Here is a 25,497-nt window from a genome sequence, read left to right as displayed (position 1 = left end):
AACAGACAGCTACATAACCCTAGAAGCATAAGGAAGACATCCCGAGCTGAATCTGAAATATCTTGCACGGATCTTAGTTTGATGATCTTTGACAACTCCTTAACTAATTAACTAACTACCGTCGTAGTTATTCTGAACACACGGGAATGTATCAAGAGCCATTGTGAAGCCACCAGGACCATGAAGCTAAGTCATGCGGTTATCATTGAGCCCAGAGTCAATATGATCATCTTTAAAATCGACTCAGATAAGGTGGACATTATTCGGATGTCCGATCTAGATTATCTAATGCCTGGATAATAAGGCACAAACAGTATCCCAATCGGGTAAAGCGGCGGGGAGAAAAAAAGTTGGAGCGCGGATTTTCAGAGCTGCGGACCATCACCAACAGTCTGCGCCGACACCCGCAACGATGCCCTCCACCTACAAGAGAGAAAAGCCGTGGGATACGGATGATATCGATAAGTGGAAGGTAAGAATATATTTGAAAGGCCCCTCAAAAAGTCATATTCCGACTAACAGTCCAACGCATCCAGATCGAAGAATTCAAGCCCGAAGACAATGCCGCCGGAAACTTCGCAGAGGAGTCCTCCTTCATGACCCTCTTCCCCAAATACCGCGAACAATATCTGAAGGAAGCATGGCCCGTCATCACCAAGTCCCTTGAGAAGCAGGGCATCGCCTGCACGCTGGATTTGGTGGAGGGTAGCATGACCGTCAAGACCACCCGCAAGACCTACGACCCGGCCGCGATCCTGAAGGCCCGCGATCTGATCAAGCTCCTCTCCCGAAGTGTCCCCGTTACCCAGGCACTGAAGATCCTCGACGACGGTGTGGCATGCGACGTGATCAAGATCCGTAACCAGGTCCGGAACAAAGAGCGCTTCGTGAAGCGTCGCCAGCGTATCCTGGGCCCCAACGGATCCACCCTGAAGGCTCTGGAACTTCTCACGAGTACATACATCATGGTGCAGGGTAACACCGTGGCAGTGATGGGCCCATTCAAGGGTCTGAAGGAAGTGCGACGTATCATCGACGACTGCATGGCCAATATCCACCCGATCTACCACATCAAGGAGCTGATGATCAAGCGGGAGCTGGCCAAGGACCCGACGCTGGCCAATGAATCGTGGGATCGCTTCTTGCCCAACTTCAAGAAGCGCACTCTGTCCAAGCGTCACGTGCCCTTCAAGGTCACCGACAAGGCGAAGAAGGTGTACACGCCGTTCCCGCCCGCGCCCGAGAAGAGCAAAGTGGATCTGCAGATCGAGTCCGGCGAGTACTTCCTGTCCAAGGAGGCCAAGGACCGTGCTCAGAAGGAGGAGGTCATGGAGCGTCAGCGCATCAAGCGCGACGAGAAGATGCGCGAGCGCGAGAAGGATTTCATTGCCCCCGAAGAGGATGGACCCGTCGAGAAAAAGAAGGAGAAGAAGGACAAGAAAGAAAAGAAAGAAAAGAGCAAGCGGAAGCGCGAGGCCGAGACCGAGGCCGATGGGGACGATGCTGCCGAGCGCAAGGAGAAGAAGAAAAAGAAGAAGAGCAAGTCCAAGGACGCGTCCGACGAAGAGTAATATTCTTATCTTTGGTTTGTTTGAAGTTTGGCGCTTGTGGCAGTGCATGGGTTTGGCGTTTCGTTCTTTTCTCCTTGCCACTTTGCAATATTTTGAAAATGGCCTGTATGTTGTAAAATGACCAATACCATGTTGGGTTCTCTAAGATCCCGATCCATTAAGAATATATTCAATTGTTCCTTGCAAAACAGAAGAGTTAAATCTGTAAGATACGATGAGTGAAAAGTAGTTTCCGGTTTCCCAAACCCTCAACACCAACCCGCCCTTCCAGTTGCTGAAAACAAGGTGTCCATCTGTCAAATTATGGATATGACAGAAACGGAGAATTGAGGGTTTGAAACGTTGCCCTCAGTCAAACCTTTTGAAAAAGAGTGCTGAGCTTATACACCCTCGGCGTGTTAACCGACTGTGGCCTTCCGCTCCTCAGCATGGATGGTGGTGGCTTCATCTTTCTCAGTGGCCATACCCATCTCATGAGCAAAGGTGTCGTGGGGCTTCCATTTGGCGCTGGTTATGGGCGTAGACTCCTCGAGCATCTTGTCAACTTGTTCCAGCGAGAGACCCTTGGTCTCGGGGATGACGAAGAAGGCAAACAGCAGGCACAGGAAAAGGGCGCAGCCCCAGACGAAAAACACTTTGGTCTTCAGATTTCCGTATGCCGAGTCAACCATGTACGGAGTAATAACTGCAATGATGCAGTTCCATAGCCAGTTTGAGGCCGTAGCGAGAGCAACACCCTTGGCTCGAATGGGGAGAGGGTAAATCTCGCCGGTGACTACCCAAGCAGCAGGACCCCAGGTGGCAGCGAAAAAAGCGATGTATAGGCAGGTGAATACTATAAGGCAGGTGCTCCTGTAGAGAGGAAGGTCAGTTTCTCGCTTATAGTGAAGGCATTGTGAGTAACTTACGAAGCTTTGCTTCCCGCAGGAGTAGCGGTGCCGACAATGGCGACGAGAAACTCGCACACGCACATAGCAGCAGCCCCGTAAAGCAGCAAGCTACGTCGTCCAAACCTCTCAATCATGTAAAATGAAGCCGGAGTGCTGACCACATTGGCGATGTTCATGATAGTCGAGATCAGGAATGGGTGTTTCAAGCCGACCTGTTGGAAGAACGTAGTGCCATAGTAGACTGAGCAAGCTAGATTAAAAACTGCAATTGATGTGTTAAATTAATCACTTACAGATAAAATTAATACCAGTCCATTGCTGGAACATCTGCACGCCTGTTCCGGCAATTACACGACGAAGATTTCCACGTGCAGAAAAGCCTCCCTTGAAGCAATCAGCCCACGAGTTGCTTGCAATTTGCTTTTCATACTCAAAGTTGGCCTGGATTTCAGCGAGCTCGGCCTGAATAGCAGGGTTGGAACCTGGCTGGCCACGAACTATCTCCAGGGAGCGAAGGGCGTCATCCATTCGACCACAGCGCACATAATATCGGGGAGACTCCGGGAGGAAGTAAAGCCCACCTGCCAGGATAGCTGCCCAGATAAACTGCAGACCAATGGGGATACGGTATGAGGAACTAGTCTCCAAATCTTTGCAGCCCTGGTCAACACCCGAGGCAACCAGCAAACCGATGGTAACAGCCCACTGGTAGACTGAGACAAGTAGACCTCGAATTCTGCGGGGACTGATCTCGGAGACGTAAAGAACAACTGTAGAGGAGACACCACCGACACCAAGGCCAGCCACAAGACGACCAGCTACAAGTGCAGCAACAGTTGTCGATGCAACCTGAACAGCCACTCCGATAGCAAAAACCAGACACGAAAGCATAATGGTCATGCGGCGGCCAATACGCTCAGCGATGCCACCGCCAATCAGGGCTCCAATAAAAGTACCGGCGGAGAGGATAGAGGTGACGAGGGACTTGCGAGAGGCTGGAATCACGAAACCAGTCTCATCCTCGGATGTGGAGACTGCGTTGCCGAAGTGCTTCTTGACATAGCGCATACCAAGGACACCAGAGATGTAGCCAGAATCGTAGCCAAAGAGAATACCTGCGTGTACTTTAAGTGTTTGGACATCATGAAGTCGTGAGAGAACAAACCTCCAAAGCTTGCAAAGCCACAAATCATGTAGGCACGCCAGGTGACGGGGGCCTCAATGAGGTTCAGGTCGGAGGTGCCGACCAGATGCTGAGTATTGGCCATCTTCATTAACGAAGCGCATTCAGGAAGACACGGGAGGTCAGGAAGACGAGAAGTGTGGAAGAGAGAGAAGAATAACAGAGGCAAAATGAATCAGGTGTCAAATAAGCAGCGTGCGGCCCCAAAGTGGAAGGTGCCGGGAAGTAACGAGGCAACGGTGACACACGTCTTGTTGGGACTTCCGTGAGACCTCTACAGTAATCAAGCAGACAAAAGCGAGGCTCCGGGTAGAGCAATTGTAGAGAGCTGCCTGGATCTAGAAAAACGCAGTTGGTAAGATTCAGCATTTGACCAACGTCGTGAAGTACATCCACCACTCATATATCTGTTTTGTCCCAATTTTTTTAGGAAACCTTGGGATATGGCCGTCATGAAAACTCACAGGTTCGGGATCTTGATCTAAACTACTTGGGTACACGAATATTGCCTTCAATTTTCGATCCAAAAAATGCCAAACAAAGTATAACGCCACGAGGCACGATGACTTGCAGTGAATGTACTCCAAACGACGAATTGGGAAAGCGATAACGGCTTCCCAACGTCCCTGGTCCATGAAGAGCCTTGAGGAGTCAAGTACTACGCCGGTCAACTGCAGAAATCCCACCTGGAGGTGAAAACACGTTGTACTGGACTGGCCAGTGGATGTAAGATGAAACCTAACGGGGTACAAACGACCTGACCGACAATCATACGGTAACCGGGTGGTTCAAGTGGTGCAAGTAACCTTCGGCATTGGGCTAGAAGTGGACACAGCCACAATGAACTAGGAAAACCTTGGCTACGTTCTGGAAGAAAGAAGCCAATCTTAAATAAGGGTTACCAATGGTGAAACATTGACCATATGAGCGATAGGTATATACATGATAAACAAGATGTATCGTATCAACAACTAATCGTATGCAAGATGTATATGTGCAATTCATAACAAAACTCCGAGCCCCATGAGTGAAGATCGAGACACAACTATACCCTCTCCTCGGTCGACTCGGATGAACTACTCTCCAGTCGCTGCAGCTTATCCAGCAGAAACTTTTCCTGCTCGAGCTGGCTCTTCTTCAAATCGACGCAGAGGAAGAGGACAGCAAAGCTGGCCAGACTCAGCGCAAACAAGAAGTAAAACGGAGTGGAGACATTTCCAGACGGGCTCGCGTCGATGATGGCGCTAGAGACGAGAGGTCCGATGAAGGATGAAGTCTTTCCGATGATGCTGAAGAGACTGAAGAACAGGAACTCGTGGCCGCGCGGAGTGACTTCCGAGATCATGATTTGCGAGTAGCTATACCAGGGGCAGACGAAGAGACCGTAGAATGCTTGATATACCTGTATGCAGGATTAGTATCGTGTCTGTGTTTGATTATTGAGGACTGCCTTACCCAGAACTCCCAGGCATTGTGGAACCCAAACTTGTGGGTCCAGATACCGATCATGCCCCAGCCATCGAGAAGAACGATGCAGAATGCAATGGCGTTAAACATTGTCTTGGTTCCCAGTCGGTAACGCTGTTGGATCCACCAGAACGAGTAGATGCCAATTGCCTAACATTCGCTATCAGCTCTGTCGTCAGGGGTTCTGTTCAAGAACTCGGGCTCACCTGCGCGGCAATGCCGACGATCAAAAGGTATGTCAGTTCTAGAGTATTGTAGGCAACAACACTGTTCTGCAGAGTCGAAATCACAGTGACGGTGGTGTTCAAAGAATCTCCCAGTAAGAAATAGCCTGTCAAAGATGTCAGTCAGTCATTCAGATGAATGCCAGGTCTAATTCCGCTTTCATCTTACCGATAAGATAGATGAGACTCTGCTTCAGTTTCCAAATCTGTTTCATCGCATGCCACAGCTGCCACATGCCCGCGATGAGAATACCTCGCCGACCCGGATCTTGACCCGGACGACGCTTCTCGAGGAAAAACCACGGCAGGGAAACCAGCAGCCAGACACCGGACACAAAAGCAATTAGTACGCTGATTCCCCAATTGTTGTTAGCCTCGCTAGCATTGACATGCAAGCCGAACATGATCCCGACGATGATCGCCAAGATAAAAATCTCGGCTACTGACTGGACATAGAACGCAATATTAGCCAGACGACTACGCATCATCATGTCAGCATAGTCGTATTCATCGCGGGTGATGGTTCCGCCTTGATATGCGTCTGCTTTGTCCTTCAACTCGGATGTATTGCGAGCCAGGCCCGGGAACGCGGCGGTCCAGAAGGTCAAGGTTGTCTGGTAAGCGATCAGGCCGACGATGTACAGACCAACGCCGATTTGCCATTCATCCGAAGTATGAACACCCAGCCATCCGAATCCGATAGCGTAGGCGACGATGGACAGGGCGATGAGAATGTTGGGTCGCCAGTTGCCGAAGTCGGCAAAGCTGCCGATCACTAGGAAGACGACTACTTGGATGGCGAAGGAGATGCCATTGCATAGGAGCACGATACTATTGATATTGCGGGCGCGACCGGCGAATTGTAGGTAGCCATCAACGGGCGCGGCTTGGGACAGCAGGTTTTGGAATGCAGTGGGTGCAAAGTCTTCTCGCGTTAGCCTTTGACCCCGTATTGAAGCGAGGGTTTGGGACTCACTGAACAGGGACAGTCCATTGTTTCCGATGTAATAGCTGCCGGTCTCTGTGTTTAGTTTTTACTCTCGAAATTCGATGTCACACGCACGCGTAGTAGGCCCAGATTTCTGTCTGGCTCGTGCGGTACTTTTCATCGAACTGGTCTGGTGCGGCGGGTTGCTTAGATTTATCCAGGACCTCGATCTGGGGACGGTCGTGAGGATCCTCTGCCTTGACCGGGGTAGTGTCGCTGGGGGGTTCCATAATTATTTTTTTTGGCCTCGGAAGCGTCGGGCAAGAGGGAAAATCCTAGGATTAGGGGGAAGAACCTGTTTCACTGGAATGCCACAACTATTTAAAATCGGGTGGTTCAACCCGCCTCCGCCCCGCATGGTAAATAACCGGTTGACCATGCTAAACCCTCAACACAACGCTCAACGCAGCAGAAGCCAGTCGCATTGGAATGATCGTGCCGATCGCGCGATAGCAGTCTGAATTTCAGCTCCACCGTATCCTTGTCCGGGCCTAGCGAGAGCTTAGCGACTCGGCCCATGGGTACAGCCTATCACGTCCAACTGTTCTCGGGGGCGTGCGCGGACATCTCTAGCGGTGCCAACTATTGGCTCGATAACACTTGCCACGCAGCCCGGGCGTACGGCCTGACCAAGATATTGTAAGTGGGCCTAATTAGACGGTCATAACTATCTGCCCGCGAGGTTTGAAAGAGACCTTTAGAAAGGTACCTTGGAAAATAGAATCAAAAGATGTCTTGAAAAGCGCTTACAGAAGTACCTAGGAGGAGATTTAGAAGGACTAAGAAAATAAAGTATTAAAGCCCATTTTCAATATCTCCTTGGTCCGGCTGTACCTCCCCTGATTCTGGTCTTCAAGCCATGACCAATTGTCGGCGACGCTGGCTGATTTCTGCGCCAAAGGAACGTACACCGAATAGAGCTAGGGTGTTATTTTTCGCTGATCGATGAAGGGCGGCTACGGTTGATTGCGAGTAGGCGCTGACGGATAGAAGATCTGCGATATTCGTGCTATCATCTGCTGCTAGACCGTAGCGGCTGTCGCCTTCCAGGTCATCGATAATCTTATCGATTTGTTCCCCGCGCCCAGTCGCATGGAGAATGTTGGCAATGGCTGCGTGCAGAGAAAGCAGATCCTTGTTAGGGACAGCAAGGTCTTCTGGTGGGATGATATGCGCGGCGATGAGATTCGTGTCGTGTCATTGACACCCATCAGGATGGTTGAAGGCACAGTTGGTCTCCTACAGTCCCGAAATCACGCATTTGTTACCGTCGCGTTTGAGACAATTAAACCGCAGTGCCTCTCGACTGTAGCTAGAAGTTGAGCCATTTTGCTTTGGCCTTCCACCTTTTGCTTTCAACGGCCTGAGAATATTATCGCCAAGATTATCGGCGAGATCTCGTAGCTCACTATCGCCAGCGTATAGATGTGCGGCGTAGGCTAAGTTGTCCTTGCCCTCAGTGGTTGGAAGCAAGTTCAGGAACTTCGTCAGAAAAGCGTCTGTGTCATCTGGTCTTTTGCGGTGGAGCGGAAGTGGACTGTAGAATGTAAGCTTATTGCGAAGCTTTTCTTCAGCAGTGATATTTTTGGGGGGCGCGGTGGAAGATGAGATGAAATCAAGCCATGGAGGATTGGGAGCGCGCAGATCATTGGCCATGATCAATGTCCCGAGACATATTCATTTAACGGTGGTGATCTTCTGGTAGTGCTCACTGGGGAGCTGGGTTCTAGGGGAAATGGCCAGAAATACCTCGACATGAAGACATATGGATCATTCCTTCCAGTATTGGCGTCGGACATTCGATATTTAGTACCTGGGTGCGCTAGTACGCATACTGACTTCCGAAACAGGCGTAGTTGAGTGCTAATAAGGGGTATTACTCACGTGATACGTTGGAAAGGCGGATTGGAAAAGGTCTGTGAAGATAAAAGGGGTCATTTGTGGATTTTGGACTGGTTGAATGCCGATCTTATCGCTGCTGGAGAAGACAACGCCGATGGTTTGGAAGCTTGAAATGGTGAGTCCTTCCTGAAGTCAGATTTTCTCGATAAGCTCTTCTGCCGCTTCTTGTACGCTCTGTACTCGCGGGTGGAACTAGATGGAGGGCGAGAACTGCTTTATGGCCTTGTCTAACAGGGGGTCCTTGAGCGATCTGTGGCTGTGGTGGCGGGGAGCCATCTGCGGCTCGGCCCGCGCCCGCATAGTCGCCTGCTCGGATGTGATGTATCCCATACCAACCAAGTTGCTATCCTCATCCCATACCCTCGCTGCCTTCTATTATTCCTTATCCGGATCCATAATTTTCTTCCCACACCTTGACCTCTTGCCCTCTTGCCCTCTTCAACCACAACCAATCTCCTGATGGAGATGCTTCCCTTCCATTCCGTGATGGAAGGAAAACATCTTCGTCATATCAGCCCCACGGCTACTACCTAGTCTGCTATGAGAGATTTCGTTCTCACCACATACCCCAACAACCACATCACAAAAAACAAAATCAAACCGAAATCCTTTCCTGCGGGACTGGGAGTGGTGGAATATCCCGATTGTGGGGAGCACAGAGGCTGATATTCTATAGTGAACAGCGAAGAGAACAGCATGACTTTATTCTCTTAGCCCTTCTAAATCTCCTCCCATCGATTTTTTTAACGTCTTTCTAAACATCTTTTGATTCATTTTCCAAGGTATCTTTCTAAACGTCCCTTCGGACAGATAGTTATGACCGCCTAACTGGCGGTCAGGCACGTGTCCCCGGGTCACCCTAAGAGACGTGAGCTCTTGTGTATATAATCCGACCGTGGCCCCCAGCAGCAGCCTTGGAAGTTTATTGTCCATCCACACCGAGATCATCTATGTTCTTTGACACTGGAAGTATCATGGGATATCTCCTGTGAAGCCCCATACTCTGCTTCGATATCCTTCACACTGTTTACTATCCCCAACTCGAAATATAAGTGAAATAATTATTCGATATAGGTAGGAAACAGATATCTTTTTATTTAAATGAATGACTTGAAACCATTCAATTAACACCCCAATGCTTGATTTAGTACATCAATCGTGTTGCATTATCATATCTGCAATATGAAGACTGAAGACAGGGCAGCTCTTTCCCTCCAACTCATGCTCCCAGGCCCCAGGGTCTTTCATGGAGGGGTTTTGCATAGACATATGTGATAACCTTTTTGACTCTCCTAATCACCATCCATATCAAAGACGTCTTCTTCAAGTCCGACAATTTTTTTCGTTCAGTGTGGGATTTATGCATCATTTCTTACGTTATTCAATTTTCTGTACCGGAAGTTCCGATCTCTTTCAAGTATATACAAAGAGTGTATGTACGTATCCAAGATACTTTACTGTACCGAGGGCTGCATTTTCCATTCTTCAACTCCTGGCAATGGCCCCCGGTGGGGAAAGTCAACAGCCCGGCGTCACGAGTCATGCCGCGGTACTGGAGATTATTTCCTCAAGTCTGATGGTCGGATCATTGGCTGAGAGGTTCACATCGACGTCGATCAGCCGGCAACTGCATCTGCGCGCCGTTTCGTATCTCTCAAGGACCACAGGATTTTCCTTCGGGAGCCACGGAGTTTGTGTTTCAGTGAATTGGCTGTTTACTTGGTCGTGCATTATTTTAAGAGGAATGGAAGATTTATAAAAGTAAAGATTCCATTTTTACCAAGAACCGAAGCATAGCCACTATGGAATCACTGTAACGCCGGAAAAAGCATCTCATGAGAATACAGAGTACGCAGTCGCGATGGTGAATGAAAACGACACCGGCTTTCCAGATCAAGCCGAATTGGTAAGCTCGAAACCCAATTACCTGGGAAGCGGCACTTTATTCCTCTACTTCCTCAACTCGTGCGGTCAAGTCCCGTTTCACGGCTGTTGAGCTCGGGGTTGATGCGGGCTCGGCAGAGGTGGTCGTTGCTGAGGGAGCGGCGTCACCGACGGACTCAGCAGCGGGTTCCAACTTGGACTTCTTGCTCTTCTTCTTCTTGTTCTGGAGGTCATGTGTTAGATTGCTGCGTTCATAGTCATTGGGGAATCAAAGAACTGACCTCCTGCCAGCCCCACAGAGGCTTGAAGCTGTCAAAGAATCCAACATCCTCGAATAGATTAGGGAACAGCCAGAGACCCGGTGGCACGGCGAAGACGGTGATGCAGAAAAGAATCAGACGGAAGATCGACATGGCGAAGAAGAGACCAAGCAACCCCATCATACCCACGCTCAGGTACCAAACACCCTGGCGCAACATGATCGGCCAGAGAGGGAAGAGAACGACGGCAAAGATACCCGCCACCACCGCGGCAGCCAAGGCCTTTTGCTTCCACTGTGGTCCTTCATACAACCAGACGTAGTGCATCATCGGACCCGTCTCCTGGTGCTGCTCGACCTTGACGGTCCACAGACCCTTCACCCGGTTCTTCGGTTTAGCATGGTTGTGTCCGGCGTGGGGATCAACTTTGGAAACTCGGAGTGCCAACAGCGAGAGCGGGAGCAGCTTAAAGACGTTCTCGGCGGAGGCGCGGTCTGTGACAGGGGGGAGCTTGGAGTTCTTTTTGGCGGCGGCTTTGGCGTAAGCGGGGGACTCGATCGCACGGATGGCACGCTTGACTAGAAATCACGGCGATGTTAGCAATTGAAACATGATACGGCATGATAAATTGAAGTTGCGACGTACCCTTAAACATGTCCTTCCGTTGCCCATCCAAGATACACGTCCGCGGCTTCAAGTTCTGCGACCGCAGGAAGTTGGCCACGGCGATGGCCTTGGGATCTGCAGGCTGACCCGGCTGTACGGGAACCTGATGCGTCTGCTGCTGTGGTGCGGGCGGTTGGCTTTGTTGTCCTTCCTGTGGTGGTGTTTGGCCTTGTTGCTGCGCCTGCTGTTGTGCTTGCATCTGCTGCTGATGCTGTTGCATCGCCCGCATACGTAGTTGCGCAATATACTGCTCCGGCGTCAATCCGAGCTTCTCGGCGTCGGCAGTCAGCTGTTCGCGCTGCTTTTGTGCGAACTGCTCCGGCGTCATCCCTCTTTTCGCGGCCTCGGCGGCGAACTGTTGCTGCATGGCCGCCATTTGTTGTGGGTTGGGCGCGGCCATTGTGAAATTGTGTGAAATTCGACAGAAAGTCGAAGTCGAAAACAAAAAGGACGGGTTGGGGTGGTTGACGTGGGAAGTTGAAAGAAAGAAAAGTGGCCAGATCGACTCAGGTGATCTCCGCCCTGCAGCGTTTCTTCCCCGTTAGATCGTCACCGCGCCAGGTAGATGCGCCTCCAATGTCCGTCTCGTATGACTCCGAGAACACTTTGGACAATGCCACTTGGGTGGCTGTCCTCCTGGTGAGTCCTTTCTATTTTCTTATCTTCAATCGGAGCTAATCCCCGTACAGAGTGAACGCGACGTAGCCGGCCAGATCCCGATCAACTTCGTCACCAACCCCTCCGTCTCGCTTTCCTCGGCCTGCTTCGGCGCAGGCTTATACGATCGAGACGATGCCGCCAAATGCATTTCGAATCTCCTAGCAGTCGGATATCGGCGACTAGTGCTAGATCTATATTGGTCGGTCGAGAGCAGGACATGGAGCTTCTGCCCAGTCACCATCCCAGCAAAAGCCGATGTGATGGTCTCCGCGTACACATCCACTACTACCGAAGCTTCAAAGACAACCACGGTGACGACTACGACCGAATCATCCTCGACGACATCGGACGCAGAAACAGCCTCCATAACAGGTTACTCGGATTCCCAGGGAGACACGGTTTACGAGCTAGGACCATATCGCTGCACGGATGATCTCGACCTATTCACCCTAGCAAAAGTGCTGACCGGATACTTTCAAGACACAACATCCCAGTTGACTATATTCACGACCTATCTGGTATTGAATCTGCATGTAGCCGGCAGCGATTCTGCGCCGACGAAGCCTCCACCCGCCGTAACCGGGAATGACCTGCCCTCGTCGAAAGAAGAACGAATTGGCTCGTTTCTCGAATCGAGCTTGCGAGATTATATATACAGTCCTTCTCAACTTGCCCAGGAGCGAAGCAACCTCAACGAATCCTGGTATAAGGTCGACGAGAGTTATATGCCTATCGTGGAATACTACACCATTCATGAAGACCGAGAGGGTATACAAAGCACACCGGATGGATGGCCGTCGACCAAATACATCCAGCTTGCCAAGTCCGACCGTGTCATAATGGAATACGGCTCGGTTGACCCGCAGCTGGCCACGTACGACCTGTCGCAAGATCAAGACGCAGTTTTCCTCCCTGGATATCTGACCTCTACGATAAACGTGTCAATGGCCACGAACGGCTCTGTGATATCTGGTTGCTTGTATAAGGGGGGGCCACAGATGTCTCCCAGGCCAACTCGTCATGGGCAATATCGAATGGTATCTCTGTGGCATACGCTGCATCCGATGATAGCACCATGCAGTCGCTAGACGATACTATCGCGGGTATTACAGGATGTGGCATTTCGCCGATGCTCAATACTACTCTATTTGGACAGACCGCCGACGTCAACGTCGACCATTACCGTAACGTCTCGCTTGCCGCAGGGTGGGCGTGGGCAATTGGTGAACCAGAGGGTGCCGCAACTGGCGGCGGCACGCAAGGCGTTCCCAAATTTGACCGCTGTGCCATCATGGACCTCTCACTCAGTGGCCGCTGGCGTGCCACCAACTGTACCGTGCAGCGACGCGGTGCATGCCGAGTGGGCAATTCACCATTTTCATGGGCTCTATCAACATCTGCTGTCGAGTACAATGATGTCTCGGGCATGTGTCCTCCCGGCTCCAGCTTTGCCGTGCCTAGAACTGGCCTTGAGAATACTTATCTTTATAAATACCTCCTGACTCAACCCCAGTCCATCATTGATCCTGAATCTCTCAACCTTTCTCATCGCGAGATCTACGTCGACTTTAATTCCATTCAAATCACCTCGTGCTGGGTCACTGGTGGTCCTGGGGCTAGCTGTCCCTATGCAGCGGATCCGCAGCAGTTGGAACACAGGACGGTACTGGTTGCTGCCATTGCTGGAATTGTGATCTTGATCATCACTGCCTTGACTGTATTCGTCAAGTGCAATGCCAATCGCCGCAATTCTCGGCGCCGAAAGCGTGTTATCGAGGGCTGGGAATACGAGGGAGTTCCCTCATAGCCCTCATTAATCATGTGTCACGATCCACTGTATTATGCTGTTGTCTGCTTTTAAAATATTCATGATACCCCGTCAATCGATTCCTTTATACTCTGACTCTTTGTATTTTTCAAAAATAGCAAGGTCTTTTTGTTAGGTGCTGACCCAACTTTGCCGGTACGAGGACGATATTATACTAGAAGTGCATGACAACAGCAAGTCTGCGGATCAAATTGTAGAATTCGGCGCTATGTACCCGAGAAAAGAGAAAAGATTTCGCCACATGTCGTTCATGAACACGCAAAAATGGTCGTCAAAACTCCGTATCCAAATAGAAAAACCCATATCCGAAACAAGTCAAACATACTCACAGTCCGGCAAACCGCGCCCATCCTGCGGCCCGAACCGGTGACTGGTTCGAGTTGGGGCTCTGGTTAGGCTGCACCTCAATACTCTTTCCACCACGGCCTTCCTCGACAATGGCACCAGACACGTCCCGCCGACGAGCAACCTTGGGAACGCCCAGGCCTGCGAGATAACTGCCATATGAGGAAAGGGATGCACCAACCCCGCCGACAAGACTTTGCCGAGTGGTATCTGCGCCTGAATTGCTGACCACGCGGCCCTTGCGATCTCCCTCGTTCAGAGCTGGTGATGACGGGGCCGGGGGACTCAGGTATCCCTCATGATCGCTATCGTCCTTTTTGAGAGATTGGTAAGCGGCCATCTTCTTGCTGCGCTTTTTGGAGAGCTTTGTCGGCTTGCGGGAGATCTGATCACTCGGGTCGCGAGAACGGACGCGTCCAAAATTATCTTCTTCCTCCAAATCACCGTAGAAGCGGCTCTTTGCTGGAAGAGAATCGGTATCGTCATGTGGCACAAACACTTGAGCCTTCTGGTTTTGCGACAGATTCGGGTTATCACCCAATGCATTGCGCCGCACGGGATCGGTGTTCTCCAGAGTCTCGGTCAGAACAGGCTGTGGAGTAGGAGGGTTCAACATGAGGGGGTTGAAGGGAAGGCCTCCAGATGTCTCCTCGTGAATATCATGGTCATTCTCTTCTGGGTCGGGGAAGATGTTGAAACGGGTATCACCCAGGTCCTGCTCGTGATTGTTGTCTTCTTCATTTCCGTAATACTCCCGTGCCGACAGTGATGCATACTCGCCCCGGGCGTCCTCGGGAATCACACTTCCAATGTTGGCAGGCTTTTGACCGTATGCAAACCAGTCCCGCATGGTGCTCCCTGTCGAGGTACCCGTCGCATCCGTCCGTCGACTGTAAACCGAAGATGATTGACGGAGGGTATTGCCATCTTGATTGTGTTCATCATTCATTCCATCATTCATTGGCGACAGAGCACGATCCGAGTATGCGACCCAGTTGTCAGATATGGGGCTTACCGAATCCGATCTGTCCGCAGTTCGTGACGCCAGATGGCGCATTTGAGTAGTAGGATCTACAATTTCCGGCAATTGCTTAGGCACATTTCTGTATTCCGGTGCCGGGGTATGGGATGTGAGATCATAAGGCTGACTTGCGGGAGTGTGGAAGAGCGTTGGGCTCGATGGCTCTATGTGAGATAGTCGGTGTGGTTGAAAGAATGTCTGGGACTGACGCTTCTCGTTCATCATATCCACAGACCCTCTGTTAGAATCACCCCCGAAGGACTGGCCGCGAGTGTGCATGAACGGGACAGAGCGAGCAGGCCCAATAAGAGGATCTTCCATGGTCGAGTTCAACGTGGAGGAGCTCATATGCTTCTCACTTATGTCAATTTCCTTGCGGCTTCTCTTGGGACGTGCAGTCAGATTGTCTTCCAGCGGATTCATATCAGGTGGCAAGTGAGAAATCTTGCGGAAGATCACGGCCAGGAATATTGATAGGGAAAGCGACACGAGGTGCAGCCCGGCGTTGGCAACGGCACAAATGAACATAGCTTCGGAGATATCAACCGTCAAGTCGGCGCTCTCGAACAATGTACTCCAGTGGTATGTATCTTCCGTCCATTCTGCTTGGGCCATGAATGCGGTAAACGCATAGAATGGGATCAATCCCGCATCGAGCGTGGAGGCGAATAGTCCATAGCTGGCTTGCGAAGCAGGGGGGCGGGTGACGGGGGAGCGAGAAAGATGATAGATGCCGTAGATAGTGTGCAAGATTGCAGCAATGGGCTAATCTATGGGTCAGCAATTTCTCCTCGACAACTTGTGGGATAGTGACTTACTCCAGCCCGAATGATCCAAAGGGCGGTCGTCGAGACGTTTTTAATGACGATGGAGCAGAATAAGGAAGCGAGAGCACCCAACAAGGTGAGTACTCGCAACCCGAGTTGAGTGCCGCGGGTATACTTGACCCTGTTCTTGGTGTTGGAGTGCATCGGCGTCCATGCTGATACGTCGCGGCTGGTGGTCCACTATATTCAATGTCAGTCGCGCATCGCATGTCCCATCATTTGACTGTCCATACCGAGTCTGGATGCCGGTTGAAATTCAGTAGCGGGCCTTTTTGCTTGGGCTTGGGCTGCGCGTGGACCCGGCTCGCCTGCGTCACGGCTTTGGGGTTGAAACCGGGGTCGGTCGGGCCATGGAAGCTGTACGTAGAGGGACGATCATAAAGGAATGGAGGCTCCGATCTCCCCATGATAGCGATTGCAACCCGTGGGAACCACGCGAGAAGGGAATGTGGACGAGGAATGGAATGCGATCACATCAAGATGACAGTCGCATGAACCATAGGGAGTGCGGAGCAAGGGAGATCAACACGATAGTCGGCCCGGCAACGCGATATCGGGGTCACGTGGGTATGACCGATAAAGATAGACTCACTCTTTGACTCTCTTCGGGGCTCGACAGACCATGCTGGACCGCGCATTCGTCTGTGCTCAATGCACAGCGCGGCTTACGCACCGCTCTGTCTTTCGCATTAAGACGCCCTTTTACTCGGCATCTCGCCGCCTGAGCAGCAATGCTACCCCCGACCGTCCCGTCCGCGTTGCCATTGTGGGCTCAGGGCCCGCGGGATTCTACGCGGCTTCGCGCTTGTTGAGCAAGCAGCAGAATGCGATGGTTGATATGTATGAGAAGCTTCCGGTACCGTTTGGATTAGCTCGCTACGGTGTGGCCCCAGACCATCCCGAGGTAAAGGTATGTACTCGATAAATCAGCGTGAGCGTCCCGTTGCGGCTTAGAACGCGCTGTGCGGCACATGTGCATATTTCAATGGGCTAATTGTTGTAAAAAGAATTGCGAGGAGAAATTCACAGAAGTCGCCACGTCCCCACGCTTCAATTTTGTCGGCAATATCGACCTCGGTCACGACCTGCCTCTGACTGCGCTTAAACCACATTACGATGCCATTTTGTTTGCATACGGAGCATCTCAAGATAAAGAGCTTGGAATTCCGGGGGAAAAGTCTGCCCGAAATGTACATTCGGCCCGTGCCTTTGTCGGGTGGTACAACGGTCTTCCTGAGCACCGCGATCTAGAACCCGACCTGACCAGCGGCGAAGATGCCGTGATTGTCGGTCAGGGTAATGTGGCACTTGATGTGGCCAGAATCTTACTTACGGATGTGGATGCCCTTCGGAGTACTGATATTGCCGACTACGCCCTTGAGGCTTTGTCCAAGAGCCGCATTAAGCGAGTGCGAGTGGTTGGCCGCCGAGGACCACTGCAGGTGAGTAGGAATAAGCCAACATGGGCTTTCACATGATTAACGATGTTAATCAAATAGGCCTCATTTACTATCAAAGAACTTCGTGAACTGCTGCAGTTACCTTCCGTCGCCTTCGACCCGATCCCGAAAGACGTCTTTCCTCCCGAGGATGTCGTAGACGCGTTGCCCCGAGCGCAGAAGCGTCTGATGCAGCTGCTCGGTAAAGGCTCAGCCAATGATCCTCAGACTTCAACCAAGTCTTGGTCACTGGATTTCCTTCTCTCCCCCGACTCTCTCCATTCGTCACCGGTCCACCCGTACAATCTCTTCCAAGCCAGATTCTCCTGCAACCAGCTCGACCCTGCAAATCCACACAGTCCTAGCTCCAAGGTCACACCCAAATGTCTGCCCGATGGGAAAGCTGCCATGGTAAACCTCAACGCCAGCGTCTTCTTCCGCAGTGTCGGCTACAAGTCGCTGCCCCTGCCCGGATTAGACGATATTGGTATTCGATTTGATGATCAGCGCGGTGTGATTCCCAATGATGGTTTCGGTCGAGTGAGGAGTCCCTCAAGCCCCTCAAATATGGGAGAGCGCCAAAAGCTACCGGACGGTTCTTTGATTACTCACCTGGCCGGCTTGTACTGCGCCGGGTGGGTCAAACGCGGCCCAACGGGGGTCATCGCCTCGACCATGACGGATGCCTTTACCACGGCCGACTCGATCATGCAGGACCTAGCTAACTATAATGGCTCTAGCTCATTGTTACATGCTCCTGGGCACAGTAGCGGTCTTGGTTGGGACGGAGTCAAGGCCGAGGCAGAGCGCCGCGGTCTCCGGCCAACGTCCTGGAAGGACTGGCAACGTATCGACGCCGTTGAGCGGGAGCGCGGTAAGCAAAAGGGCAAGATTCGAGATAAAATGGGGCGTGTAGAAGAAATGCTGGAGGTTATTGATTGATATTTCTATGTATAATAGGCACTAGATATCTTGGACCCCATGTACAGTGGCCCGACCCTCACCTCTTTCGAAACATGATCCACTTTGTATCGTATCTCGTAATCACATATTCGTTCCACTGTCCTCCACTCTAAGCCTACATTCCACACTCACTATCCGCGATCGGAGTGTAGGTGGCGGTCACACTACCGAGCTTCACGCCTTGATTGTCGGTCAATTGGTTGAAAGCCTGAAGCCCAATGTTGAACCTGCCGGAGGCGGCATCGATGGCAAGGACGTTGATAGTTTGGTCAGTATCGCCGGACTGGTAATGCAGTGCATAGCAGCTGCCACAGCTCGTCGAATTCCATCCAGCAACTGAGTGAGAGTATATAATATAAGTATTAAGGAGAAAAGAGACTGGAAAAGTAAACTTACTGGTCAGCGCCCCGCCGATGCGAGGGAACGCAGGCAGATCCGAAAATGTTGGAAACCTGCTTTCCAGGCCGTTGTCCCCATCTGAACAAGCAACAGTATTGAGAGATGTTCCACCAACATCATATTTTTGGTCATAGGAAACTAAGACGGACAGCATCTCATCCTGACCGTCTTCGGAGAAAGGAGCTGCTCCAGCAAAGTGGAGAGTGGCCAGAAGGGACAAAGTGATGGTAGTGAAGGTCTTCATGGCGGGAGGAAGTTTTGAAGGGCCCTGGGCAAACAGATAAGAATTCCTGGAGGTGATGACTGCAAAAATGTCGACGGCTGTGATGTCCCTTGACCAGCATTTCCTACCACCCTATTTATATATTCACGACTGGGTCAGCCCACGTCTGAAATCGGTACTATTTTGGTCGTATGCAAGGCTCTGTCGTGCCCAATGCAGATCTCAGACATCCAGCAGACACTTTCAAAACAATAAATCTGCTATTTCCGCAATTGTAGACCGCGAGACCGCTGCATTAAGGCAAAGCGGGCCGTTGCGGGGTGGGGATCTCAGGCGGGTAAGACATGGTAACCCTAGATGCATGTCCGGAGAGGAGATCTCTCGTGGCGCAGGCAGATCATCTGCACGATCCATGTGCAACTGTACCAATAGAACGAGAAATAACAAGTTGTTCGATGTCACTGTGTATACTTCGGGTATCTATCTGGCTACCGCTACGGTTGCATTTGGATGACGACGGATCTAGAAAGAAGCCGCATCAAGGTCATTCTGACTCAGGTTCAGTTGAAAAGAGATTTCTCTTCGACAGAATGGCCAGATGATCCGAACTCAATAGCCTACAATAGAAATGGAAGGAAAAATAAGAAACCGTGGACAGTCCGGGAAAAAAAAAGAACGTCCCCGGGAAGGCTCGAACTTCCAACCTCCTGATTAACAGTCAGACGCGCTAACCAATTGCGCCACGGAGACAATTCATTGAAGGAACCTGTCATGTAATGACTTTTATACCAATGACCCCTGTAGTAGCTTCCCACGCGATCAACTATTGAAGCTTCCCATAACGGTTACAGCTCCGTGAAAATTCACCCCACGTCCCATTAACCTCGGTCCCAAGTACATTAGTCAGACGCCTGGATAAACCCCTGGTGATCATTACTCGAAGGCGGAAATCTCTTTGTACCGTGGAGATTGTCAGTTTCAAGCACAGACCGCTGCATTGACTAGTTTTTGGGCAGTGTCTGGCGCAACCTTGATGGGTCCGAAGAACCAGTACTTCCAGGTTTTCGAGGCTCTAGATATTGCAGATATTGCACTGTGATCCAATTAAGCTCCAAGCATTATCTGATTTCTGAGAGTAAAAACTGTTGCGCGACCAATCAATAAATCGTGGCGAAGATCATAGTACGGAGCATTGTACGGAATGGGCAAGTCGATTTTTATAGTTTGCAGCTCAGCAGGGGTAAAACAAGGCTCGTCACAATAACTTCAAGAATAATATGAATGCAAGTTCGTCGTTAGATCGGCATGTTCCCCTCTTCGCCCCCTGTGATGGCGGCATGCACCGCTTTTTCCAGGGTTCGACCCAACCTATTGCTCATTATGGAAGTCGGTATTAGCCCGCCAGCGCTAGCTGTCAAACTATTGTTTCGGCATCTAGCTTTAACACGAGAACGGTTCGCATTTTGCCCATTTCCCCCTTTTGTGTCTCGCGATCGTAATTGTGGATTCGATGGTCCCACTTCAGCGCCTCCGATAGGATTTTCCATGCGATCTCCCCGACTGGCAATCTCAAACGTTTGATTTTTGCGCCGCTGAATCTTAATGGACTTCTGAAAGTGATCGACGCCTAAACAACCTGTTGTGAAGGATGGGGTGATGTAATAATGTTCGGCAGAAGTGCCCCAATTCTCAATTTCAGCGCGACCAAACATAGTTCGGAGCCTCATCCACTCCTCCCTAACTTGGTATACAGTCCTCCGATGGACAATATCCCGGTGACTATGCAGCCACTATGATAATGGCGAATCAGGGGATATTCCACCGATCCATTTACAAAATGACTTGCCGAGGAGCCAAGCAGTGGCCAAAAAGCTTTCTGTTGCTTAGCACACAATGGTGGAGTATATTTTTATGGGTACAGGCCGCTGGGCCCAGTGCCCTGGTCTCAGGAGCCGGTGGCCTGGAACTCCCGAAAATCCGTTGCATTCTTATACAAGCGCTGGCCCCTCCTTCTGGAGCGTCGAGATTTTTATCCCGGGCCTGCAGAGACCCCCATCTATCTTGGTCATGCTATCAATTTTGCGATCCCTAGCCTCTGGGGATAGTGGCAGTGCTCTTTCACGCCGCTGGGAGTTCCGCGATGAATCCCCGCTCAAGGGTACCGATCGTGCGCTCTTTATTGCGATGGGAATTTGTGGCCTACTCTCCCTGATCTCTACACTTTCTCTCTTGTCTTTCCTTACCTATCGATTCATCTACTGGCAGCGCTACTACAAAAACTCGCTAGCCAAGAACCAATACGTTGTGCTCATTTACCAACTACTGCTGGTTGATTTCCAACAATCCATTGCTTTTACGATCAGTCTTTACTGGGCATCTCGTGGGCGTGTTAGTTTTGGAGAGCCTGCCTGTTACCTTCAAGGATGGTGGATTCAAACGGGAGATCCCGGCAGCGGTCTGTTTGTTCTCTCCATCGCCCTTCACACAGGTGCTGTCGTGCTGCGCGGCCGACAGTTGCCCTTCAACATTTTCATATGCTGCATTGTTGGACTGTGGGCATTCATTCTTATTTTGGGATTCATTCCCGTTGGGCTCTATGGTGACAAAGCCTTTGTCATCTCTGAAGCCAACTGGGTAGGTCGCTGTCCCCAAGCAATTGTACAACGAACGCAAAATTAACTGAATTGGCTTCCTAGTGTTGGCTCAGTCCCACACATGAGAACGAACGCCTCTGGGGACATTATTTTTGGGTCTTCTTGAGTGAATTTGGAACCGTTCTGGGTGAGAAACCAACCCTAAACCCCAACAACCCAAACTATGGGGGGACTTTTGCCCAGTCCCTCGATATACCAATAGATTGAGTTATAACAGCTAACGTGTTCACGGCCGTCCAGAGTATGGTATCATGTTTTTCTACCTAAAGAAGCGCATGGCTTCTGCAAAGCTTTTGCGTCGAGGTCAACAAGAGAGCTTGCACCGATTGAACCGAGTCGTCATATACATGGTTGTCTATCCGCTTGTATACTTGATCCTGTCACTGCCACTTGCTGCTGGTCGTATGGCCACTGCACGTGGTGACGCTCCAAGCAAGACCTACTTCGGCGTGGCGGGCTGTTTGATGTCTTTGTCAGGTTTCATGGATGTGACGGTGTATACGTTGACTCGTCGCCACCTGCTCATCGATACCGAACATTCTACTACGGACAGAAACTACCTCGGCGACAATACGGAATCGAACTGGCAAACACAGATCACCACCAACGCGGGCACTCAATCCCGGAAGGGCGGATTTGGCAAGGGATCTCGATTTGGGTCCAAATGGCAACGCAGTGCGCCCACTATGGACAAGGAGACTCGAAATAGTCCCTTCGAAGGATCAACTGAAGACATTGTTCCCAAAAACGACATGGAAATGTCTGATTTCGGGGGGTGTACCAGGAAACAACTATCGAGATCTCCCACGAACCGGCCGCGTCGGCAGACTCGATGATGAACCGGAGTGCGCGTCACAGCGGCTAATGCTTTGGCTATGCTGTATGATTTTCGCCTTTCAAGACTTTACTGCATATACAATCTGACTTGTTCACCCGGCGTCTCTCACCATTTACATATTCATTAACTTTTATACTTAATTTCAAGGTCGTTAGGGTATACCAAGCCACGTGATCACCCTCTTTCCTCATCTTCCTGATGCACCTTTTCTTTCTCCCATTCTCGTTTCCTTGCGGGATATATTACATAATAGTTGAGAGCACCATGGCGATTCAACGCAAAAATCTGCCTGAAATCGGCGGTCGATGATGTACGAGGATCATCCTGGATTAATCTCGACTCCTGAACCAAACTCTCGGTTCTGCACTAGAAGATTGCAGCATGGCACCAGAAGATTCCAGCATGGCACCGTCGATCTGTAAAGGGATCTGGGATTTTTTCACAGCGGATTCAACCATGCGACCGCCAAGTCTGCTTTGCCCTGATTTCTCGAACCCGCAGTGGGGCTTGGTTCTCCTAGTGGGTGCTTAAAGTAGTTAAGGTGGATTCGATCTAGCACGTTCGTGCGCACTGTTCGCGCATGGCGCTTAGTCCCGAAAGACACCATTTTTTGCCCCATGGATGTGTCATTTGGACGCCTTCAGGTGCGTTTGGTAGATCTTCATTTCGGCAAACGACCGTGATCCGCTTGCCCGATATGGAAATCGGTTGATGCTGAAGGCATGTTTGTCTTCACCATGAAGACTCAGCACAACTAAGATCAATTAGTGTAAAAAGTATTTTCAATGGGAGATAGAATAATATAGAAAAAATGATATATAGGTATGTTTTGCACCTGCAAACTCTATATCTAAAGAAACCTAAAGTACGATCCCGAGTATGATTACATGTGAAACCCACACTAGCTGATCTTGTGGAACGCCACAGAAGAAAATAAATAAAAGAAAGCGTTCGAGTGGCACGGGGAGCAAAACGCCGTGCATGCGAGAGAGTCACTAATACAGAGTCATGTACTCGGTAATTTAGAATAAGGTACAGCCGCCCTTCTAATTCTAGATAAGAATGATGCGATGAGACAGAACCTAATACATTCTTCTCAACATCTCGAGTCGCGACTCCCACGTGGATCTTCTGGCTCATCCTGACTCCTGAAACTCTCTTTTTCTCTCATCGCACTCGCCTTTTTGACATTGCGCCACTCCATCCCTAGCGCTGGCAAGATCGTCACGCAGGATAGCGCTACTGGCAAAATGAAAGCCCGGTGAAGTGCCGAGTTATAGATCACTAACACAGGGCCAATCTTGCCTTCGGGGACCATGTCTGCCAGACCCGTTGCACCAGCTTTGAGGATTGCACTTGGGTCAATGCCAGAGATTCCGGGCAGGGCTTGGGCCAAATGATTGATATAGAGATTTTGGCTGACGGCGACCCAGACAGCACCCCCCATAGATTGGAAAAAGAATATCAGAGCAACACTAATCGAGACATCGGTCTTGTCGAGCACGGTTTGTGCAGCCATGGTCGGCTGCTGCATACCCGATCCCAGCCCCAATCCAAAGAGAACCTGGTATCCGATCCACGCTGAGTGGCCCGTGTCAACTTGAAAAGTGGTGATCAGGCCCGATCCCGTAGCCATCAGCACGGTCGCGACAAACATGAATGGAACATAGTGTCCCGTGCGCGATATGATTACTCCAGATAGAATGCTGGCAACAACCAGTGACAACACCATTGGAATATTGTCTATCCCTGACTGCACTGCACTGGTACCCTTGACTCCTTGGAACCACAGTGGCAGTGTATAGAGAATCGATATCATGGCCCCGGAGACAAAGAATGTGTAAGCTGCACCAAATGCAACACTACGCTGCTTGATGGTCCGTGGTGGAATCGTCGCGTCTTCTTTTCGCCAAACTTGAACGACGCCGAAAGCGATAAGCAGGACGCCTGCCAAAACAAACAATAAAATAATGCGACCATCGTCCCAACTGTAGGCGGTGCCACCCCACTGGAGTGCCAGCAGCAGACAAATCACCCCTGGCATAAACAGGACTGTACCCAAGGGATCGAGTCGGATCAATTGGCGCTTTAACGTTGCTGTGTTAGAATGAGGTGGTGAATTAAGAAAGAAGGCAACGATGAGAAGAGTGACACCCCCGATTGGAAGACTAGAGGGAAATGATGAGTTAAAATTGGTTGACCTAACGGGAAATAAGCTGAAAGCCACAACTCACTTGATATAGAAGCACCAGCGCCAAGTCACTCGATCTGTAAATGCACCTCCCAGCAAAGGACCGACGATAGATGAGATCCCGAATGTGGAGCCCATAAGGCCAACATACATGGGGCGTTTGTGCAGAGGTACCATCTGCGAAATGATGACAGTTGATCCATTGAAGATGCCCGCTGAGCCAATTCCAGCAATAGCCCGCCCAATGATAAAGGCCGTGGAGCTGGGTGCAGCGCCGCAAACTGCAGAGCCAACTTCAAAGACCACGACTGCTGCCAAAAATAACAGTTTGGTCGAGTAGAAGGTGTAGATACGGCCCCAGATGAGCTGGGTTGCGCAGCTGGTCAACAGGTAGGCACTGGCGTACCAGCTAATATCGTCGATAGCATGAAATTGGTCGGAAATTCTAGGTACAGCCGTGGCAATGATTGTGCGATCCTATAGGAATACCGATGAGTATTGGTGCACACAAGTCATCAGGATGACAGCTTACCAGTGCAACGAGAAACATGGCACTAATGAGTGCGACCAGGATCAATGCAAGCCGTAGTCCGGTAATAGAACCCTCTTCGGCTTGAGCCTTTTCCTGGGGTTCCTTTTTTGATGGGCTGACTTCGGTGGGCTTTTCCGAAGGTGATATTTCTGGTTCTATACATTGTCGTGGATCCGCCATGACGGTTATGTGTGATGTTGAAGAAACCAAGAATCCTTTGATAATAGTAAATCTCAAAAATAGCAAGAAAAAGGGAGTTTCTCTGCATGACCTTTATAGTTGCCTTTCCCCGGTGCGTCTGCCCCTTTGTGATGCTGGCGTCGGCGCCGAGACTTTAGAGTCCCGAGGCTCGGCGCCGAAGCACATCGACGAGGGTCCGAAGGAAGTGCGTGTCCACGAAAGCATCCAACACACCAAAGACACCATGGCAAGCTACTTCATGACTCAGTCTTTATCAGGCCCCAGCCCCTGGAAGTACTAATGTTAATTGAGAAACACTCAACGCATTCCTTGTGTAATCTGCAGCTTACCAAAATGGCCGT

The 25,497-nt window shown here is 50.6% G+C and overlaps 11 protein-coding genes across 11 annotated transcripts; 4 read left to right on the top strand and 7 right to left on the bottom strand.

The window, feature by feature from the left end:
• Positions 1-412: 412 nt before the first annotated feature.
• N7498_001834 (KRR1 small subunit processome component) lies at positions 413-1,571 on the top strand (the record flags this gene model as incomplete). The annotated part of the gene is made up of 2 exons (XM_058448896.1): positions 413-472; positions 537-1,571. 2 exons carry the CDS (start codon positions 413-415, stop codon positions 1,569-1,571), a joined length of 1,095 nt encoding a protein of 364 aa, XP_058311240.1.
• A 398-nt stretch (positions 1,572-1,969) lies between these two features.
• On the bottom strand, positions 1,970-3,729 carry N7498_001833 (sugar porter family MFS transporter; the record flags this gene model as incomplete). The annotated part of the gene is made up of 4 exons (XM_058448895.1): positions 1,970-2,423; positions 2,480-2,702; positions 2,755-3,576; positions 3,627-3,729. 4 exons carry the CDS (start codon positions 3,727-3,729, stop codon positions 1,970-1,972), a joined length of 1,602 nt encoding a protein of 533 aa, XP_058311239.1.
• A 960-nt stretch (positions 3,730-4,689) lies between these two features.
• N7498_001832 (putative autophagy protein (Atg22)) lies at positions 4,690-6,553 on the bottom strand (the record flags this gene model as incomplete). Its single annotated transcript, XM_058448894.1, has 6 exons — positions 4,690-5,046; positions 5,100-5,261; positions 5,318-5,442; positions 5,505-6,260; positions 6,312-6,346; positions 6,399-6,553. 6 exons carry the CDS (start codon positions 6,551-6,553, stop codon positions 4,690-4,692), a joined length of 1,590 nt encoding a protein of 529 aa, XP_058311238.1.
• A 1,009-nt stretch (positions 6,554-7,562) lies between these two features.
• On the bottom strand, positions 7,563-7,979 carry N7498_001831 (uncharacterized protein; the record flags this gene model as incomplete). The annotated part of the gene is made up of 1 exon (XM_058448893.1): positions 7,563-7,979. One exon carries the CDS (start codon positions 7,977-7,979, stop codon positions 7,563-7,565), a length of 417 nt encoding a protein of 138 aa, XP_058311237.1.
• Positions 7,980-10,167: 2,188 nt separating this feature from the next.
• On the bottom strand, positions 10,168-11,435 carry N7498_001830 (Sec62 family protein translocation protein; the record flags this gene model as incomplete). Its single annotated transcript, XM_058448892.1, has 3 exons — positions 10,168-10,332; positions 10,391-10,947; positions 11,015-11,435. 3 exons carry the CDS (start codon positions 11,433-11,435, stop codon positions 10,168-10,170), a joined length of 1,143 nt encoding a protein of 380 aa, XP_058311236.1.
• A 176-nt stretch (positions 11,436-11,611) lies between these two features.
• N7498_001829 (Lectin C-type domain protein) lies at positions 11,612-13,502 on the top strand (the record flags this gene model as incomplete). Its single annotated transcript, XM_058448891.1, is given in 3 exon segments — positions 11,612-11,674; positions 11,725-12,667; positions 12,682-13,502. The coding sequence occupies 3 exon segments, from the start codon at positions 11,612-11,614 to the stop codon at positions 13,500-13,502; spliced, it is 1,827 nt and encodes a 608-aa protein (XP_058311235.1).
• Positions 13,503-13,848: 346 nt separating this feature from the next.
• On the bottom strand, positions 13,849-16,123 carry N7498_001828 (uncharacterized protein; the record flags this gene model as incomplete). The annotated part of the gene is made up of 3 exons (XM_058448890.1): positions 13,849-15,654; positions 15,708-15,896; positions 15,950-16,123. The coding sequence occupies 3 exons, from the start codon at positions 16,121-16,123 to the stop codon at positions 13,849-13,851; spliced, it is 2,169 nt and encodes a 722-aa protein (XP_058311234.1).
• A 215-nt stretch (positions 16,124-16,338) lies between these two features.
• N7498_001827 (NADPH-adrenodoxin reductase) lies at positions 16,339-18,097 on the top strand (the record flags this gene model as incomplete). Its single annotated transcript, XM_058448889.1, has 3 exons — positions 16,339-16,626; positions 16,724-17,158; positions 17,216-18,097. 3 exons carry the CDS (start codon positions 16,339-16,341, stop codon positions 18,095-18,097), a joined length of 1,605 nt encoding a protein of 534 aa, XP_058311233.1.
• Positions 18,098-18,233: 136 nt separating this feature from the next.
• On the bottom strand, positions 18,234-18,761 carry aspf13 (allergenic cerato-platanin Asp F13; the record flags this gene model as incomplete). The annotated part of the gene is made up of 2 exons (XM_058448888.1): positions 18,234-18,454; positions 18,515-18,761. The coding sequence occupies 2 exons, from the start codon at positions 18,759-18,761 to the stop codon at positions 18,234-18,236; spliced, it is 468 nt and encodes a 155-aa protein (XP_058311232.1).
• A 2,046-nt stretch (positions 18,762-20,807) lies between these two features.
• gprD lies at positions 20,808-22,230 on the top strand (the record flags this gene model as incomplete). The annotated part of the gene is made up of 3 exons (XM_058448887.1): positions 20,808-21,374; positions 21,437-21,521; positions 21,635-22,230. The coding sequence occupies 3 exons, from the start codon at positions 20,808-20,810 to the stop codon at positions 22,228-22,230; spliced, it is 1,248 nt and encodes a 415-aa protein (XP_058311231.1).
• A 1,098-nt stretch (positions 22,231-23,328) lies between these two features.
• Positions 23,329-25,135, bottom strand: N7498_001824 (MDR family MFS transporter; the record flags this gene model as incomplete). The annotated part of the gene is made up of 3 exons (XM_058448886.1): positions 23,329-24,400; positions 24,467-24,900; positions 24,956-25,135. The coding sequence occupies 3 exons, from the start codon at positions 25,133-25,135 to the stop codon at positions 23,329-23,331; spliced, it is 1,686 nt and encodes a 561-aa protein (XP_058311230.1).
• Between the last annotated feature and the right edge of the window lie 362 nt (positions 25,136-25,497).

Source organism: Penicillium cinerascens, assembly GCF_028974065.1.
Source record: "Penicillium cinerascens strain IBT 15544 chromosome Unknown contig_1_segment0_segment0, whole genome shotgun sequence".
Taxonomy (NCBI): Eukaryota; Fungi; Ascomycota; class Eurotiomycetes; order Eurotiales; family Aspergillaceae; genus Penicillium; species Penicillium cinerascens.
Note: the sequence above shows the minus strand (reverse complement) of the source record. Positions and strands in the feature narration are given on the sequence as shown.